This window comes from Hippopotamus amphibius, chromosome 1 (assembly GCF_030028045.1).
Source record: "Hippopotamus amphibius kiboko isolate mHipAmp2 chromosome 1, mHipAmp2.hap2, whole genome shotgun sequence".
In the NCBI taxonomy this organism is placed as follows: Eukaryota; Metazoa; Chordata; class Mammalia; order Artiodactyla; family Hippopotamidae; genus Hippopotamus; species Hippopotamus amphibius.
This window is the reverse complement of record NC_080186.1, coordinates 90,282,937-90,304,392: the sequence shown is the minus strand read 5'-3', so window position 1 is coordinate 90,304,392 and position 21,456 is coordinate 90,282,937. Positions and strand designations below refer to the sequence as shown.

At 31.0% G+C, this 21,456-nt stretch overlaps 1 protein-coding gene across 2 annotated transcripts in view; it reads left to right on the top strand.

Moving 5' to 3' along the window:
* COL11A1 (collagen type XI alpha 1 chain) overlaps positions 1-21,456 on the top strand; it is a 207,414-nt gene that overhangs the window by 159,025 nt on the left and 26,933 nt on the right. For both annotated transcript variants that reach the window (XM_057716879.1, XM_057717564.1), the window contains exons 47-54: positions 3,813-3,866; positions 5,454-5,507; positions 6,816-6,869; positions 12,395-12,448; positions 13,043-13,150; positions 13,439-13,492; positions 14,152-14,205; positions 15,340-15,393. In XM_057716879.1, coding sequence (XP_057572862.1) covers positions 3,813-3,866; positions 5,454-5,507; positions 6,816-6,869; positions 12,395-12,448; positions 13,043-13,150; positions 13,439-13,492; positions 14,152-14,205; positions 15,340-15,393 — 486 coding nt within the window. The remainder of the gene's footprint in view (positions 1-3,812; positions 3,867-5,453; positions 5,508-6,815; positions 6,870-12,394; positions 12,449-13,042; positions 13,151-13,438; positions 13,493-14,151; positions 14,206-15,339; positions 15,394-21,456) is intronic.

The window sequence follows — 21,456 nt, the reverse complement described above, 5'->3', positions numbered from 1 at the left end:
AAATTAAAGTAACTGCAATTTTCTTTTAATTTTTTAATTAAGTTTATTTATTTATTTATTTATTTATTTATTTATTTATTTATGTGCTGCGTTGGGTCTCCGTTGCTTTGCGGGCTTTCTCTAGTTGCGGCAAGTAGGGGCTACTCTTAGTTGCACTGAGCGGGCTTCTCATTGTGGTGGCTTCTCTTGTTGCAGAGCACAGGCTCTAGGGAGTAATTTATGCATGGAGAGATTCTGTAGTTTCAGGCTTCAGTAGTTGTGGCACATGGGCTCAATCGTTGTGGCTTACAGGCTCTAGAGCAGTCTCAGTAGTTGTGGCACATGGGCTTAGTTTGCTGCGCAGCATATGGGCTCTTCCTGGCCCAGGGATTGAACCCATGTCCCCTGCATTGGCAGGTGGATTATTAACCACTGTGCCACCTGGGAAGCCCTTACCATTCATTTTTGATTTAATGATGATTCTGAATTCTATAAGATTGTAATTTAGAAATTTAGTTCTCATGATTAAAAAAGATGCCTTGTAGCTTATATTTACAAAATATTATGTTAAAAAGTCTTCATTTCCACAGAGTAAGAAATGTGCTCTTTGATGAGGGTGACTCAAGAAATCAGTTCCCAAAAAATTGATTATATTTTTCCCACTGCTACCTCTGTAAGTCAGGAATCTGAAAAGATGCTGATATAATTAGCATATTCAAAATCACATCTGCATCCTTTAATTGAGTCTTCATGGCAGAATAGATGTTAGCAATTATAATAGACATAAATAATAATAATCTAATATTCTGTTTAAATGACTTGATTTTTCAATTTGATGTTTACTATTTGCCTGCATATGAAGGAGACATATAGAATGAGAGTTCTTGGCCTGAGTTCATTTTTTCATTTTGTCACTTAAGTAGTAAATGATTTTAAATTGACAGACCTTAAAACAGAATCTCTCCATGCATAAATTACTCCCTAGGAAAAGTTAGGACATATGAAAAGTGATTAACAATGGAGTGTCATTTTGCACGTTTAGTTCCTGCAACAAGAGAATCTGACTCATTATGTTTCTATTAATTTTAATAATAAGAACATTCTGTCTTAACTCGAACTATAATCAAATTTCATAAAAAGAAATAAATACTTCAATATTTTTCTATTGGGAGGTTTCTATTGAACTAATATTAGGAATAATCATATGCATGAATAAAAGATGGCAATGCAGACTGGGCTTCTTACAGAAATAAAAGACAACTGTGAACTAATATTCATATACCATTCAATTTGAGGATCGATTTATATACCATTCAATTACCCAAATCAGATGCACTCTGTACTAAAGATGGTAGAAACCTGTGCAAAAGATAAGGAATATGATTGTTAATTTATACAGTGTTTATAAGAACTTAATTATGTTTAAGTTGTAATGCTTACTACTTAAGGAAATGGACTTACACTGAAATGTTTATTCCATCTGTGTTAAAATCTACTTTCCTGTTTAAGAATTTGAGTTCATGTGCTCCATCAATGAATTAGAATCTCTTAGGTTGTGGATCCTGGAATCTAAAATTTCAGTGATCGCTTTCAAATACTTTTTAAGCAGGCTAAAATCAGAAACGCTACCTGGCTATTTCCTCCCAGGAAACTTACTGGGAACTTCTCTAGTAATTCTAGAAGCTAGCATCAGACAACAATAACTATTTGGGGCATATATATGATCGGCTGTTTTCCTAGACATCTAACTGATTTATGAGAAAAAATAAGTGAAATTCTGATATATGTTGTCTATTATAAATCAGTAATTAAGATTTCCTCATAGAAATGAATATATGGAACATTAATAAAGTTTACAAATACCCTCAGTAAAGTACTCTCTCTCCATACTGAGTCATATGGAATTGGTAGGTCACAAAAACAACTTAGTGGGTTATTATCAGCATTAAAAAATGAAATAGAATAAGGTAAAATAGAATAAAAATATCAAGGACTGTCATCTATCCATACAAGGTAAGTGTTACTTTTTGAAACTCATGTTTCAGCTATTTCAGGTGTACATGTTTACTATTAATAAGTAAAATATATTTATTACTGCAGGCTTTAGTCAAATAACTTGTAGCCACATATGGGGCCAAGTCAGTAACTTTACTAAAATACCAGTAAAAATGTAGAGTTTTTGTATTGGGTATTTTTTATTTTATAGATTATATCTGAAATACTATTATAAAATAGTATTTTAAATAGATTATATCTGAAATACTATTGTAAAAACGTTAAAATGTGTGTAAAATGTATGATTTATATTGCATAATGGTAACACTAAAATAGATTATATATGAAATATTAAGTAGATTATATCTCAAATAGATTATATCTTAATATAGATTATATCTTAAATAGATTCTACATTATATCCAAAATACTATTGTAAAATAGTTTATATAGATTTGTAAATAGATTATATCTGAAATACTATTGTAAAAACATTAAAATGTGTATAAAATGTATGATTTATATACATGACGGTAACACTAAAAACATTTTAAAAATTAAAACAATACGTAATTCTACCATATTAAAACCTATTGCCACTTTTACTATTTCTGTCCAATAGTCATCATACCTATTTTAATACATATTTCACAGTTAAATTTATACTATGCACACTCGCTTATATTTGTACTAAATATTTACCATAAACACTATTCATATTTAGAGTATTAGTATCATAATTATACTTTATAAGATTCCATTAGTTTATGTAACCAAATTTATTTAGGTATGTTTTCTTATGGTTAAACATCTGAAATAATTGAGAACTTTAACTATCATAGCTAGTGTTACAAGAAGCATCTTATTGCATGTAGCATTTCCTGTTGATTTATTTTCTTAAAATTCATTCATTCATTATAACTTCAACATTTTATTAAAATCTCAGTTTTTCCCTGGCCCTCTGCTAGTTGTTAGAGATAAAAAATTGACATCTGAAAGACCACTGCCCCATGAGGATAAGTATGTAAACAAGTGGCATAATTGTGTTTTTAAGTGAACAATTCAAATATGTGCAAAGTATCACTGTGATATGAAAGAGGAAATATAAACAGCTCTGCATGGGAGAACTAGTTAGGAAGAGCAGGAGGAAGTAAAATAATTTTCCCATAAAGATGGGGCCAGGTGAAATTTGAGTGCAGCTTCTCCTAGTTTATTCAGTAGCACAAAACCTCTCCTAAACAATTACACTGAAATTGAAGAGAAAGGAAATGGATTTGAGAGAATAAAGGAAGTATAATATGTCAGAATTCATGGCTTTATGAGTTTTTAAGATTCAGAAGTGGAATTAACAGATCAAAAGTTCAGAAGTTATTTGTAACCATGGATATATATTCGATGGAATAATTATTTTTAAAAGTTTTGACTGTAGCTAACTATAAAATCCTCACCTGGATAAGGTTTTCCAAAATACGAGTAACTTGGGACAAGATTTTTCAAAAAAATGTTTACAATGGTAGTTCCATATACTACTCATAAAAGATGGAGAAATGTTTAGGTATTCATAAATTCCCAGACCAAATTATGTACTTAGTTCTTTTAACTGGAATCAAACAGTATAATATTATGCAAAACATAAATTTTATTTTTGAATGTAGATATAAGATTCCATCATATTTAGTAAATACTTGCATTATAAGTATTTTGACAAATGATAGTTTGAGTCTTAATTTCCATGTTCTTATTTATCTTTAATTTTTAATTCTATATTAGAAGTTAACCAAGTATTTCTTTTTAAATACTTGAATGACTCTTACTGTTTTTCTGCTACATTTTCTTAGGGTCTGCCAGGCCCACCTGGTGAAAAAGGTGAAAATGGGGATGTCGGTCCCATGGTAAGTTTTTATGTTTTGGGATTGATGTATGCTGTGAATTTCCACATTACTAACACCTTTCTTAAAGTTTATTAATATGAACAGAGTAGTCCTAAAGGCTATGACTTTTCAGATTGATGCCTCCCTGTTCCTCACTCAAACTTTTATCTTCTGCTATTGAAGTCTCTCTCACAGTCTGGACTATTTCTCTATCTTTTCTCTTTCTCACTTTGGAGTAGTGTTTTATACATATATGGCATTCTTTGGTTGATATATTGTTATACATTTTTTATTTTGATGTGTATTTATTGTTGCAGTGTATATAAACTGCCATGCTTCAGTTATTTATTAGTCTTTAGCTCTGGACATTGATGTGAAACAGTAAATAATAGGTAATAGTCACCCAGGGTTTAGATAACTAGCAAATGTTAACACAGTATCAAAAATTAATTATACTTTGACACAAATTCTTAATTTAAGAAGGAACTCTGTCTTAATCAGAATGCTATGAGATAAAAATTTCATGTATTGATTCTGACTTTCTGCTCTAAGTCTAATATTTCAACTAAAAACTTGAAATATATATATTTGTTGAATAAACACTATCTTAGACAAGGAAACAATTAGCCAAGGTCATTGAAATCTATAATGAAATGTAATGAATACATTTCCTATCTGGTCTTTCCCTTCAAAAAACACTGCAACCAATTTTTGCCTCCTTCAGAATACATATTTTGATATTTTTATACTTGCATGTTAGATTTCATTTTCTTCAAATAAGAAATTATCCATATTACATAAACTTAAAAACAAGAAACTTATATAGTGCTGATTCAAATAACTAATTAATACTTCAAACAGCATCAGTTACATAGCAAGCTCTTCTCTAAATATGCTTGCTGTGGTTCCCTGAATCATTAATACATTCTCTCTGACCTACGGTAATAGCTAATAGTAGAGAAACTTGTCAACCATGACATTAGAATAAACCGTGACCTTTAAAAAAATAGTAATGTCCTGGGATTCACAACAGACTAATTTAATAACAACCTTGAAGTAAGGGGTTCTGGCCACCAGTATTTTATAAAAAGTGCCCTGAGGTACTCTTAAAGCACAACCAAGAGAGAGAAACTTTGTTTTAGTAAAGCAACTAAATAGTTAATCTTATTCCAATTCTAGCATATGTAACATGAGAGCTGACATAAAATATATATATATACATACACACAAATAAAAAGTATAGAATTAATGAATTCTAAATCTACTCAAGCACCATTTCCTCTTCCAGCTTTATGTTCATTTTATACTCTAGCATTCTAGCATAAAATATTTCTAGTTGTATTATGAAGTCATTGTACCAGATAGTAACAATAGAATTTTCTAATTTTCAATTGTTTTTCCTGCAATTCTAATTTCCCCATAGCTAAGTGTAAAGAATCATTTGCTAAAATGATGTTGTATCCATCACAAATGACTTATAACCCTGATATGCTACATTGACTGTGATTTTGCAGACTGAAACTTTTTAGTTTTCTTAATTGCAAAATGGAAATATCAGAAATGCATTTGAGTTTAGTCTTCATAAACCTTAATATTCATCTCTTACAGGGTCCACCTGGTCCTCCAGGCCCAAGAGGTCCTCAAGGTCCCAATGGAGCTGATGTAAGATTGTGAAATATGTTAATTATTTTGAAGTTATATAGATATTTTAACATGTAGTGTCTAACATACAATGGAGATAATTACACTTCACTTAAATGTTTAAGTCGAGAAGAGCTCAAGGATCATTTACTCACTACATTTTATTTTACAGGAAAAGAAAGCCTTTGTAGGGAGCTAGTCTCCACAAATACAATATAGGTACAAAATTTACATTCAGTATATATTGGGTTGGCCAAAAATTTTGTTCCTGTTTTTCTGTGCTATCTTACAGAAAAACCCAAACTAACTTTTTGGCCAACCCAATATTTATTGGTGACTGAGAAATATTAGCAATAAGAACTGCATTGTTCTGTTCAACATACTGTCTTGCACATAATAACTGTACAGTGTTGCTGAATTATTTTCAATTTAACCTTTATCTTTTACAATTGCTTGAGGAGGCGGTTGTAATTGGCTTGATTGTACTACCTTAGGTCTATGCTCCAAATATCCTTTATGTATGCATCTACCTTCTAAAAGTTTTGTATTTTCTATTTTCCTTCTATAAAATATGTCAGAGTAATATGTGCATGATAATATGTGCATCTTTTACCGTGTAAAAAATGTTTCCTCTCAGTTGTATAAAGATGATCTCCCCTGAGCTTAATTGTTGACTGACTGTTCCAATATTACAGGAAAGTAATGCCCTATTTATCTTATTGTTACCATTAACAAATTTATAGGCTTTGATGTTCTATTTCCATTTGACTTTCCCTTTTCACAAAGAACAAGTCATTTATTTTTGTCTTTATTGCTCTTCTGTTATTCCCACTTTAAATTTTGGCAGACCAGAACTGGGTAAATAGAGTAGGCTAAAAATGCTTTTAGGTTTTAATTCCCCCTAAGTAGTTTAAAGACTAAGAGATAGTTTATATTGTTTTTTGCACAGATTACATAATTGTTAACCAGAGTCATATTTTGATCCACTAAAAAAATCTACAAAATCATCCTCTAAATCTGATCTGTTCAATGGGCAGAGAGATTGGAATTATGTTCAAAATATCAAATGACATGACTAGAGTTGCAAAGTCTCCTGCCTTATTGCCAAAATTCTGGTGAATTTGAAAATCAATTTAGTATAATCAAATTATTTGCTATATAGTATATTTGGCAACTCAATAAAATTCATCATTTTGTGTCATCTTTCAAGTGAATTGTAATATTCTTGCATGATATTTCTCTCCCTTTGAGAACAACAGGATATATATATATTAATTTACATTTTATTACAAGATTAAGGATAACTATATTCCTTTTCCTACACTGCAGGGACCACAAGGACCTCCAGGATCCATTGGTTCAGTTGGTGGTGTTGGAGAAAAGGTAAGGAATGCAGTGATAGACAGTTTGAAACAGCAAGAATTGAGAAATTTGATAACACTAGCTAGTAATATGAGTGCTTCTAATAGTTCCATCTTTCTAAATATTTTACACATACTTATATGAACCACAGCTCATCTGCTCTAATAGTTAAAATGATTTAGAGATATCACATTTTTGATTGCCAGGTATTGTTCTTAGTGGTGTACGTGCATTATTTCCTTTAATCAACACAACCACTTCATAATGATAGCATTTATTATTACCCACATTTTTAGGCTGAGTGAGCAGAATCTTAGAGAATTTCAGTAACTTCATCAACGTTTTATCAGTAGAAAGTGACTAAATCAGGATCCATATATGTTTGACTAGACTGTGTCTCTAATAACAATTCATTACTGAAAATAGAAGAGATTGGTTGTTGTAATTGACTTAAAAGGGAAAAAAGAATCCTTCACATTACAAAAGAATTAATCATTCAGTTTGTCATATTTGGAGTTGTATTCTCATTACTAATACTATGACCCATCTTTGGCACTTTTCAAAATAGTTGGCATGTTCCATAATATCTGGGCTCAGAATAGCTTTTTTTCATGAACATGATTTTATCTAAAATATCTGCTCTACCTTTTTAATGAAAATGTCAAAATGAGTTTCTGATTTGTTATCTATGCATTCATTCTCATTTCTTAAAAGAATTTTCAAGAAAATTAACATCAATACTTGCTTTATTTAAAAAATAAATTATCTGCCAGTTTTGTTCATGAAAATTGTTCCATACTCTAAAATATTATGCAGTAAAAAAACAACTTAGAAATTTCCTGTTTGCTTCACTTTTGTTAATAAATATCTGAAATATAGACATATCCTAATAGTAAAAATGATTCTGTTGTTTAGTTTCAAAAATTTTGACATATATCTTATACTCATTCATTTATCTTAATCAAAGGATTTAGCCCTCAGAAAAAGAAATGTAACAGGTTGAGAATCTAGTATTTTGATGTTTATTTCTTCTCAACACCCACATTCCAGTATTTTGATTATAATTAATTTTATATGATTAACTATTTATGTAGTTTCTTAATTACTAAATTATAAATATTTGAAAGTTATCTAATTCTTACTGTGTAAACAGTCTAGTTTTTTTTGATTGACCAACTCTTGGTTTATATTTTTAAATTTAAAGTTTTGTATTGAAAAATGCAGATCATTGAGAGTGTAATTGAAAGAACTTTTTTGTTGAATTCAGTTGTCATAGGAAGAATAGCAAAAGAGAGGGCTGTTCTCTAACAGTATCACAGTAGTAGACAGATGAAGATGGCACACACCCTTCCTCCTTCTTCCCTTTGCATCATCCTCTTTCGGCTCTAATACTGACCAGATAGTTGTGAGAACTAGTCTCTAATTTTAGTTTTTTGCCCATATAGCAAATTCTAAAACCATTTAATAGCCTTTTCAACTTATGTTACTTGTTTCCTGACGCTTTTGGGTGCCATGGGAACAGTTTTAAGTACTTCAGTTGCTTCTTTTATGATTTTAACTTCTGTGCTACTCTTGAAGATAAACATGGATGCCAGATGTTTGGAGTTTTGGGGAACTCCCTTTCCATACTGTTTCCATTTGTTTAAAGCCAATCTGATAATACCTGGCCAATTTTGAATCTTCATAAAATGATTCAGTCAATCAGGATGGTGTTCGACTTCTTACAGTTAAAAACATACCTGATTCTAAATTAGTTGTACTAAAAAAGAAGTTTTATTTTTTCTCTATTTAAAAAAGTTTCTATATGACAGTAGATAGAAATAAAACCCTAATGTTATTTTTTTCTTCAGAAACTAGGGTAATATACTTTAATGTGGATTACAGATTTTTGACATCAACTCTGGTTTGGTTTGAAACGCATCCCCATTTCTATTATGGAAAATTTATTCCCAGTCACTAATTCAATGAAAAAAAGAAAAAAGAAAAAAAAAGCTAAAATACTATAGTCATGCCGCACTTCGCTTAAATAAATTTGACTTGTTTTCTGTATAATATATATTTGCTATTGATGGATTTTGTACTTTAGTGTTTTCCTCAAAACAAGGAGACATATCAGGACATTAACTTAAGAATGAATGCATATTTATGGCATTAGGCATACAGAGTAATTTGCTGTCCCTTATGAAGGGGGCTTTAATCTGAGCAAGTGTGTTATACAATTGGATAAGATGGTTACATGATAAGTAATAATAAATGTATAAACTAGCACCTCCTTCATATGCCAATGCTCTTCATTGAATTTATATTATTGTATTTGTCAATTATTATTACTTAGAATAAACATGGTGTAGCCTTATTGATACTAGAGATGTTTAATTTGTATAATATAGTCTTGTTACAGTGTTTTATTTCTTTAGTTGTGATTTTATCCCATTCCCTTTCAAAGATTTTAAATGGGACCTTAATAGATATAATATTAATTTCATCTTAAGTAATTGTGATACGTATTGTGCATACTTGCTCTCCAATATTCAAAAAAGGTAATTTTCATATATATTTTAGACAAATAATATTAATGCATTGTTCTCAAAATGAAGAGACTTTTTAGTAAAAATTTGCCTTTAAATTTTTTCAATTTTTTTAATTGTGGTAAAAGTCACATAATATAAAACATACTATTTTAATCATATTTAACCATACAGTTCAGTGGCACTAAGTATGTTCATATTGTTATGCAACTCTCACCATCATGTATCTTCCGAATTTTTCACCTTCCTAAACTGAAACTCTGTCCCCATTAAACACTAGCTCCCCATTCCTCTTCCCCACCCCCCCAAGCACCGCCCCCCCCCAGCCCTTGGCATCTACCAATGCACTTTCTGACTCTACGAATTTGACTATTCTAGGTACCTCATATAAGTGGAATCAAACAGTATTTGTCTGCACCTCTTGTATATTGGAATATATTTTTAAGGTTAACTTAATATATGTCCTACAAACAGATTGTACCTTTTTTCCCCCCTCTGCTAAACAGTAGGTTCTCATTTGTTATCTATTTTATACATAATAGTGTATATATGTCAATCCCAGTCTCCCAGTTTATCCCATGCCCCTTTTCTCCCCTTGGTGTCCATATGTTTGATCTCTATGTCTGTGTCTCTATTTCTGCTTTGCAAATAGGTTCATCTGCACTATTTTTTTTTTTTTTGGCCAAATAATCTAAAGACTGTTTATTTATTAGTCTGTAAAAAAATTTTTAAGCTCTTTATTGGAATATAATTGCTTTACACTTTTGTACCAGCTTTTGAGGTACACCAAAGTGAATCAGCTGTATTTATACATATATCCCCATATCCCCTCCCTCCCGTAACTCCCTCCCACCCTCCCTGTCCTGGCCCTCTAAGGCATCACCCATCATCGAGTTGATCTCCCTTTGTTATACAGCAATTTCCCACTAGCTATCTATTTTACAGTTGGTAGTGTATATATATATATGTACTGTTTGACAATTATTTAATCCTGTCTCTTCTCCACCTCATTAAAAAAAACAAAGAACAACAAAAAAAAAAACACAACAAACACAAACAGATGGAATCATTTCAGAACCTAGTTTAACTTTATGGTGGACAGGGATTAAAGGGGAACAACAAAATACACAGACTAATAAAAAACACAAAATATGCAGTTATTTCCCTTCTAGTTCCAACTTTTATAATATCACTGTGAGTTAATGTGGTATGTAAGAAAACATTTTGTACATAGTCAATAGATTTCCTGTATTTCCTTTTTCCCTAGCTTTATTGAGGTATAGTTGACAAATAAAAATTGTGTATTTTTAAGGCGTATAATTGATGTTTCGATACGTCACATTGTGAAATAATCCCCACACTCCAGATGATTAACATATTCATTACCTCACATAGTTACCATTTTTTGGTTGTGTGATGAGAACACTTAAGATCTACCTTGTTAGCAAATTTCAAGCACATGATACAATATTATTAACTATAATCATATTGCTATATATTAGATATGCAGAACTTATTCATCTTGAGTATCTGAAATTTTGTACCCTTTGGCCAACATTTCCTCATGTCCCCCATTCTCCAGTCCCTGGTGACTGCCATTCTACTCTCTGCTTGTGTGAGTTTGGCTATTTTAAATTTCACATCTAAGTGAGTTTATGCAGTATACTATATATATTCCATATATAAAGAATTTAATATGGACATCTTACAGTTTATTTGAATGGCAAACTGCATAAGTTTTTTGAAAGATGTGAATAATAACTCATAAAAATATCACTTACATATTTTTCCATCATACTGGGACAGATAAATAATTCATTGCTTCAAAAATAATGTAAATGCAATATTTTACTTTTAAAGTTTATTTAAGATAATTGGAAATATTTACTACTTATAGGAGAAAGAAAATAATTTACACACAAAAATAATGCTAATAAATTCTTAGAAAGTACTTGGTATCTTCCCTCACTATGCAGATAATTCAAGAAGTTAAAATATGTGCATATTCTCAAACAGTAAGAAATTATGTACACAAAATAGTCTCTCCACTGGAATTATGTTTATATTTAATATAATACATTTCAAACCAATTTATGAGCAATGGGTTTGTGCCAGGAATATTGGAAATAGCTGAGTTAAAAATTAAAGAAAATTCAAGCCTCACATTTTAAAAAACTTTAGAACAATTTTCACTTCAGAGTTTCTAGTACTACTGATTTTGTGTAAAAACATGGTACATGAATGTGCTGTATTAATTCACTTGGATGATTCCTTGAACAGAATATTATGTTCGTATGCATTTCTTTTTTTTTTTTTTTTGTACGCATTTCTAAGCGTGAAGAGTTAGTAACAGACTTTCATAAGGGAAACCTACTAGTCTAGGAGGTTTATTTATTATTCTCCTGAGCCATGAAATAGCCATCCATATTCATGCATGGAGATCTTAAAGACTACCAACATATATCCTCAAAAGGAGCAGTTTTAATTAGCATCTAAGTATCTATATAATATCTTATAAATAGTCTTTTTGTATTTATTTATAGTTCTGCTTTAGACCTCTGTAGACCTCTACTAACTAAATTTTATAGGATTATAAAAATACCACCAAATTGTTTGATTATTATAGTAAGTTATATTTTAGTAAAAAACATTTAAAATTTTTTAATCCATAAACAATTATAATATGTATAGTGATGCAACACAAATACACAATTTTTAGGAAACTTGCTAATATCTGTTTTGTGTGGTTTCTTGTAACTTTGGTTAATGCTTTGGCTATTAACTAACTGATGAGAAATTGTAGCATCCAGCTTATCCAGTTCTATCTCCCCACTTGAGAAATAAAAGTATTACAGTCAGTAAATGGACTTTTTCTTCTTTTTATCAAAGTTGTCCAGTGCCTTTTTAAATAATATAATGAGTTAAGGGCTAAAGTGTCCTAGTTGTCATGGAAGGCAGTTTTGTAAATGTGAAACATTGTTTCTGTGTTCTGATACTCATTTGATCTCTTCTTTATAGGGTGAACCTGGGGAAGCAGGGAACCCAGGGCCTCCTGGGGAAGCAGGCACAGGTGTAAGTTCTGGCTTGTTGTCAATGTAGTGTGTTACAGATCAGATATTTCTTTCAGAGTACTTTAAACATGTAGCTTAACTCTAGCTGTGATTCAGTTATTTACTTTCCCTTTCCAACCGGTTAAGAGTCATCACAAATGCAGAGACTTTTTGTTTAATAATTTTGCCTATCCTCTGCATATTTTGATTCACATAGAAATTGAAAAAAAAAATATTACATTTGCATAAGTTAGAACATTAGAACTATAAACTGTTTATTGTATATATCTTTGGTGGACTGTCCACAAAAGAAACCAACAAACCCTGCTACGTTGAGTAAACATTTATGAATTGTATTAGGATTATATTATTCTAACTTAGATTGGTATAAACTGAGAGTGAATTTGACTCCCAGGAAACATTTGGCAATGTCTGGAGACATTTTTAGTTGTCACATTTGGAGGAATGGTAGCTGCTGGCATCTAAGCAATGGAGGCCTGGATGCTGTTAAACATCTTGCAATGCACTAGGAAAGCTTCCACAGCAGAGAAGTGCCAAGGTTAAGAAACTGATTTAAAGCTTGTAAGATAATCATTCTTTGTCTTATGTTGTGTAGGGTCCCAAAGGAGAAAGAGGAGAGAAAGGAGAAGCTGGTCCACCAGGTGCTGCGGGACCTCCTGGTGCTAAGGGACCACCAGGTGACGATGGCCCTAAGGGTAACCCGGTAAGTGACCTTGGTCCTCTTTAAAGTGGCATCTACGTCAAAACCACTTGAAGCTTTTCATAGAAGGACTAGAAATCCTGAGACTTTGGCCCATAGCTAGTGAAGCTGACCTTTCATTGTTTGATATATTCATAAGCATTCTCATTTCATTGCATTTATTAAAAGTTTTCTAGCAAGAAGAGATATTCTCATATGGCTTTATCATGACTTTTACCTCTTAAACTTAAGAATATCATGACTTTATGAAAAAATTTTCATTTGTTTCCTTTTCTTTAAAAACTTTTTTAGGGTCCCGTTGGTTTTCCTGGAGATCCTGGTCCCCCTGGGGAACCTGGCCCTGCAGTAAGTATCATGGAAAAACAAAGGAATTATTTTGATGAGGAATGTTTCCAGTTAATAATTAAAGTCTTAATTATGTCAGTGAATCCCCAAAATAGGAATAAAAAGAAGAGGTAAACTGTAGTCACAACTACCAGAATAAAAATTCATATATTTGGAGACTGTTAGACTTGTGTTTCATGATTATTATTATCTCTTCACTGGGTTAGTTTTCCAGACTTTGTTGGGTTGTACATGCTAACTATCTGAGTAACAGCATTACTCTTATTTCAAAGTTACAAGATTTTTGCTTTTACCTGTCAGTTCTAAAATGCAAATTCTATCTCAAACTGCACCATATTTGTTCATGGTTAAAGGATGCACTGTCCTTGTATACTAATTACATCCTCTCCTTTCCTTGTATTAAGAGTGTAGTATATTTTAAATTTGATATGATATCAATTTAATAAATTTCATAATTTTATGAATTTCATAAATTTTATGGAAAGAGTGAGAGATATAATCCTTAAAAAAACAACTGAAAGAATATAATAATACTTTTATTTGTCTAACTGGTAATAATTTATCTTAAGGACCAAGATGGTACATCATATCTTTTTTTTCTGATACAAGTTAATTAATAGTGAGAAATACCTGGGTTCATTTTCTATTGCCCTTTACAGGGTCAAGATGGTGTTGGTGGTGACAAGGGTGAAGATGGAGACCCTGGACAGCCAGTGAGTAAACTCATGATTTTTCTTTAATCCCTGTGTAGGCTCAAGATATTTTAAAGAAATAATCAGAAATAATCACACCTTCAAAAGCATAGGTATGTGTGTATGTATTTTTCCTAATGAATTATCAGGTATAGTTGAATTCCAGTTTGAAGTCAATCTTACATGGAACGTTTCTTACGTGATGTGATTTAAGAAATATAAGCAAAGCCTTCATAATGAAAACTGTACTCATATCATACGAGTGATTTTGTCATACTACGAGGGCGAGTCAAAAATTATCCGCACTCTGGCTGTAGAATTTATAGAAGTTTTAATATAACCGGAGCGCAGATAATTTTTGACTCACCATTGTATATTGCATTCAATTATCTCTCCGTTTGTGTTAAGTGGAAAGTCACTTTAAAAACACAAGTAAGACTTACATGAAGAAAACTAGGTTATCAGCCTATTATTAGCATGAATTACTTCAGTTACTAACCTGAATGAACTCAGCATTTTGGGACTACTTTTTTATTTTTAATTTGGGAAATACAGTAGGGGGCTTTGGCCACATGTGGTTATTTAAGGAGGAAGTAAATGGAAGCACTTAAATAGGAGCCAAGACAAACTGCACTCTTAACAGAACTTTGTCTCTAGAGCCATTTCCACTAGAAACTTGCAGTCAAAGAGATATAGATTTATTCTGTATAGATAAGACTTGTGGGTCATATCCCAGCATGTTGTGTACTCCTTGGCATATAAATGCTAGTGTTACTCAACACAAAATTAGAGATAATAGATGTATGGTTCGCAGATGTATGTGATATGAGTAGAATTATTAACCCTATGATTCTGATAATTAGTGTATCTATTGAATGCTTGTCAGATATAAACTAGCACTTAAAAAACAGTTCTAAATAGAAGGAATTTGATTCACTTTTTTCCAGCTAGGAAGAAATTTTCCATATGAATTTACAACTCTAATTATAGATACTTGGAAGAAGTGTAGGTATCTGAAATAGGGCTAAGATTTTCCAGGAAAGATAAATGTGAAGAAATGAAGAAAGCAGATTGGTTTCAGTCCAGATTTTGAATAGTGCTGGAGGCCATAAAATAATACCCAATTGCTTAAAAGATATTTTTCATATTTTTTAGGGTCCTCCTGGCCCATCTGGTGAGGCTGGCCCACCAGGTCCTCCTGGAAAAAGAGTAAGTTTTTGAAATTCTTTATTTGAAACATCTACTCATTATCCTTTGTGTGTATAAACTTGTATTTGTAAGCTGTAGGCAACACATTTTAATGATGCTGAAAAAATATGTCCTAGAGAGTAATTTCTTAAATTTGTCAAAATACTTATTAAAGTAAAACACACTTGAATTGACAGGTTTAATCTCTCACAATGAAAAGTAGTTTCCCACTTCTCTGTGCTTCTCTCTGCTGTACAAATGTCATAGGCTCTTGTAAAAGACTCTGCTGATGCCCTGAACTTCAGCTTATGGTATACTACAGGGAGCTGAGTTGTCCAAAATCCAGTGCCTGTTGAAAACATTGTAGAAACCTGAATGCAGTATCAATAAAATGAACTCAGGAATCAGCATATAATGTTAGATTGCTTTACACTGTCAAACTACTCTGATTTGAAAACAAAGGCAGGATTTTAAGAAAGAACTATAGTAAAATACAAAGATCTTGTATCAAAATATTGGCTGCAGTGGACTCTAGGAGATTTGCTTTACTGCCTTTTCCTACTATTATACTGTTTTTATAATAAAACCATCCTGATGACCTGCCTCTTGCAGCACTTCTATCAATATACAGTGTTCTCCTGTACCTCCTTTAGCCTATTTTCCAACCTATGCATGAACAAAATAGGTGGTAAACATTAAAATATATTTCTTAGGCTCATTTTCCCTTCAGTAATCTAAAGGCACAGAACAATTGGGACCACTCTGGTTTTCTAATGGTAGCTTTATCTTAGGAGAATTTTCACACTACACATCTTCCTATACACAGAGTGTGAAAAGGTTTTAATTCTGCCTCTCAGGATATAAATTTAAGTCAGTATTTACAGCAAACACTTATCTTTGTTGGAAATGAGCTTAGTTTATAGTAAATATTTTCTCTGAACACAATTTTCTTCTCACTGACCAAGTGCCTTTTTTACCTTTCTCTTCCTCCTTTTCATTATTATTATTCTTAATAATATCATTATTTTATTTGTTTTCTTTTTGTCAGCAGCACAAAAGCCTAATCTTGGTAGAAAAAGAAATACATCCCAAAATGACCATTGGGCTGTTATTTTTAGAAAGTAATTACAAAGTGTAACATGATCTTTTGCCTATTTTTGCCTGCAGCCTGAATGCTCTTAAAACTTCCCAAATGGATGAATATCTGTTCTAGTATTTCAGACCTTTCAGAAGAATTATTATATAAAATGTCTTTGAAAATGGGTTGAAATCTTTCCTGAGAAAACATGAAATCATTTTTTTTCTCTCTCCTAGTCAAATGATGGAAGGCTATTTAATGCAGTGGTTAATAAGTCAGTGAAGTCATACTATCTGACTTTTAACCCAGCTCTACCATTTATTACCTGTATTACCTTGGGCAAGTTACTTATATTGCTTCTCAGGGAGGGCCTACTATACCTAGGGTTTATAAGATAACTCACATAATACAAAAATAATAATGTGTTCATATAATAATGTTAGTGTGTTAGTCCTTAGTTGTGAAATAGTTATTGACTAGTTATTATGAGCACAAAATTATCATCTTATATAGGCATAAGTTATTATGCTTTTGATACAGAGGGAATTAAACCTTCCCACAAAGTGTGATAAGTACTAGAAAAGGAGGAAATATATAAAAATCTGTTTTGAATATTTTATTAATATCTGTTGGAAACTTATCAGCTCATTCCATTATCCAAAGAAAACTCTTAGCAAGTGCTAGACAGTTCAGTTTTATTTTAAAATATGTCAAATTGTTCACTTGCAATCTTTGATAAATTCAACAAAGTACCACCATTTGCTATTTGTAATGTATTCTTTTAACATGTGACAGAGGTATGGAATGAATTTGTTTCTTTAGCGAGACAGTGGTGGATCATCTGGCTTACTCATTTTGGAAACTGAATGCTTTTGAAATTTAAAAAAAGTAAATAAAAACAGTTTACTAGAGAGTATGACTAGAAACATGCGGGGAGGGTCACTTAGGTATGAACCAGTATATCACTTACCTCTTTTAAATTAATATATGACTCAGAAATTACATACAAATCTATATCAAAACTATAAAAATATAATATCTTAAAACTATTAAACTATATATGAAAGTATTTCAGCACAGTTTTTAATATTGACACTATTGACGCTCTTACGAACTTTCAAAGTATTTCCATCCACATTTACTAATTTTTAAACCTTGCTAATATAATGTAACACACTTTTCATCTTTACAATAGCAGAAAGTTTTTTAAATATTTGTGTTGAATACTTTGGAATGCATAAGTATCAACAATTATGCTTTTAATGAATAACTAAAACATCTAGAAGGACCTCCACTCGATTCTAGGATTGAGAAAATGTCATAGAAAAGCACAGATAAACAGTGTTTGGATTATATTCTGTTCTATAACATTGAGACAAGTTGGGTAGTGGAAAGTCCACATAGAAGGCTGAGTCAAAAATTATCCACACTCCAGCTGTAAAATTTATAGAAATTTTAATATAGCTGGAGTTTGGATAATTTTTGACTCACCCTCATGTTTGCATTTCTATTCATTCACACCTGAATTGGACCTCTGCATTTGCTGCTTAAATGAGGTATAATGTAAAAACATTAACCTCTAATTTTGAATTTCTTTCTTTTTATAATGATGATTAGGTTATATTTTTCACAGATTAGAAATAATTATAATAAAATATTATATACTACATTGTATAATATATAACATATTAATAGTATATTAACAAGAACATAGTATATACTCATAGAAGAGCCAATGATTTTTTTCAGTCCAAATTTAAGATTACATGGTATTAGTAAATTGCAAGTTTAATTGGTAAATTTCTTCCTTAAATGTAAATGTCAGAAAATTAGAAAAATCGTATTACTCTCTCTCCTGTCAGTATTTCTAATTAGACAAACTCTCTTGATAAACTCTCTTGATTAAAAGCAATAAAAATATCTTGGAAAAATCAAAATATGTTTAAATGCATCAATGAGATGGGTAGAAAATAAGAAATTAAGATAATATGTTAGTAGAGTTATAATTGAACTTCTCTATAGATATATAGACATATGGTCTCAGTGAAGAGAGGGCCTAGAAAAGGCTTAAAAAGTATATAGTAACTTCGTTTGTGTCAAATTAGACATTGCAGATCAGTGGATAAAAGATAGATTATTGAGTAAATTGTGCTGGGGCAGTTGAATATCTAAATTTAAAAAAAAGTTTGACTTTATACTTCTCCATTCATGAAAAATAACTCTAGTTGAATTACAATCTTAAATGTGAAAAGAAAACTTTGGAATATTTTAGCAAAGATTATTGGAGAATAAATTTATGGCAGCTATATAAATTCAGGTTACATAGATGTGATCAGAATGGAAAAGTTAATGTATCAAATATATTACAGTGAAAAGTTTCTGATTATCTAAAATTACTGAAAAGACATTGAAAAGAAAAGATCCAATCAGGAGAAAATAGTTTTAACATATAGAAAACTTGCAGAGAAAAATTTTCCAGAGTATCTAAGTATATCAGACAAATTAAGAAGAAAAGCATCAAACAACTAGTAGAAAAAAAAATCAGCAAAAGGCACAAAAAGGTATTTGACACAAATGTTCCATAAACGTGTGAAAAGATTTGTAGAAGTTGGGGAAACGTGTTAAAAATGACATTGAGCTACCACTTACATCTATCAATTCATGAAAATTTGTCTGACAACCAAATGTTGGAAGCAGTGTTTTTCAAAATAATAATAATGATAATAATAATAATAATAATAATGGGGATTATCATAAACAGCTATTGTGAGTTAATTGGTACAACTGCTCTAGGAAAATAGTTCGATGTTACCTAGTAGAATTTAACAATGAATGTTTCCTACTATGTTGTAATTCCATTCCTAGCATATCTTATACATCTTTACCAAGAGACACATGTAGAAAAAATAGGTGTATTGAGATATATTCATAAACTGAATAATTGTATGGCAATGAAAATGAATGTATTGCACATGTGTGAATCAACAAAGAGGAATTTCAAACATCTGATGTTAAGAAGAAAATATATGTAGTGTTGAGCTGGAGATGATGTATAATTTCATTTATATAAATATTCAAAAAGAATTAAACACGTTTAGCATTCAAATGTAAGTGGTAAATGATTAGAAAATGAAAGCAATGATTAATGAAATTCAGAATCGTGGCTATTTCTCTGGGAGAAAGAGGGTTAAAGTAGTTGCAAGTGACAGGTAGGAAGTTTTACATTTGTTTGTTGAGAGACTAAGATATTAAAGTAATTAACTGATTTATTCCCTGTATCATCTTTTTCCTTAGTATTATTAGAAAATTCTTTAGTGGAGTGCTCCTTTTTTTATTTTTGATGAGATTATTTAAAATAATCTCATCAAAAACTTTAGAGATGTTCTAGCCTCCCATTTTAAAGACAATTTTTACAAATATGATAAGCTATTTTTATTCCACTCTAGTTATTTTGTAAACAAAATTAGAAGACTTTGTATCTGTGAATTTTTAATGATATAAGAATAGTGATGACTATGCATTGCTTACAAAGCTATTTACATCCATTTTTATTACCAGAAAAATCAACCTTATGTCAGCCTGATTGAGCAATATTGTGCAGGGTTTCTTCTTTTAAAATGTGGCATCATTAAATCTAACCTGAATGATATTTAACACAATGTGTTAAATTGTGTCCTGTATTAGGATTGGATAGATTGGCATATTTAATTGGCTTTCTCTGTTTTACATAATAATCTTTTATCTTTAGTAGAGTAAAATATAATGGTGTAAAGATACTCGTGTCAACAATCTTATTAAAACTATAATTTGCTCTGATTTTATACTAGCAATCAATGCTTGCATTCTTTTGAAGTACAACCAACCAAATTAATTTAGTCACGAGCTCTACCTTAACCTAAAAAAAAGGTGGTTTAGATGAAAAAAATAGAAATACAAATTATTTACTTAGGTCTTTCTCAGCCTATAAACTGAAACTCTTCATAGCTTACTATCAGCACAAACTAGTCCTGAATGCTGTTGCATTAGAATCAAACAGACCTGGTTTCAAATTCTTGCTTTGCTACCTAGAAATACAACTTAGAATAAGTTAATTTCTTTGAGTCTCAGTTTTCTCATGTATAAAGTGGGCAAAATAACTAATATTCCCTGCTGGAATGAAGACTAAATTAATAAAATATATATTTAAACCACCACATCTAATATCTGGATTTATTAAGAATTCAAAGAATGGATGCTTTTCTTAAGGAGTTAAATACAGGTTTTGAATCATTTATGAGTGAAACAAACATATTGAACAAAATATACAGATAAGACAGAGAGAAAAACAGTTTCTTCTAATTTCTGTTATATAAATTGAAATGAAAGTTTATTAGCAATAAATTCATAGTAACTTCATAATTAATTACATTTTGAAGTATAGAATACTGTGATTCTGTTATGATGGATACATATTTGTATTATTTACTTATTGGTGTAGGTTGATGTAAAATCATGTAACATAAACTGTGAGGAATTTCCTATGAGAACTATTGCCAAAAAACAGAGCATTACATTCATGATGACTGCATACAATTTTAATAAAATGGACTTACCAAGCAACAGGGATTTAGAACTAGTTTGAGAAATAATAATGTGATTAAAATAAGTTAGGAGGAACTGCTTGGGAACTTTACTGTACTCTGTGAAGTCACTGTGTATATGCACTGAATGAACACAAAGCTCCTGAGCCTAAAGAGACTTGGTGCAGAGTGAATTTTGTGAACTGTAGCTGATGAGGAGAATTCTGTCTTCACCAGCCTTTGCAGTCAGCAAGCAGGCAGCGATTTCTCTGAGGCAGGAATCAATTTAATATCACCCTTGCGGAAACAACAAAAACATTCCTATACAATAATTATAATATCTAACCTACACACTTATGACTTCATTGAAAACAGAATTGCCTTACCATTTATTTCCCTTTCGTTCATCTAGAGAGTATAATTTTAAGTAAGCTTTGTATGTATTTT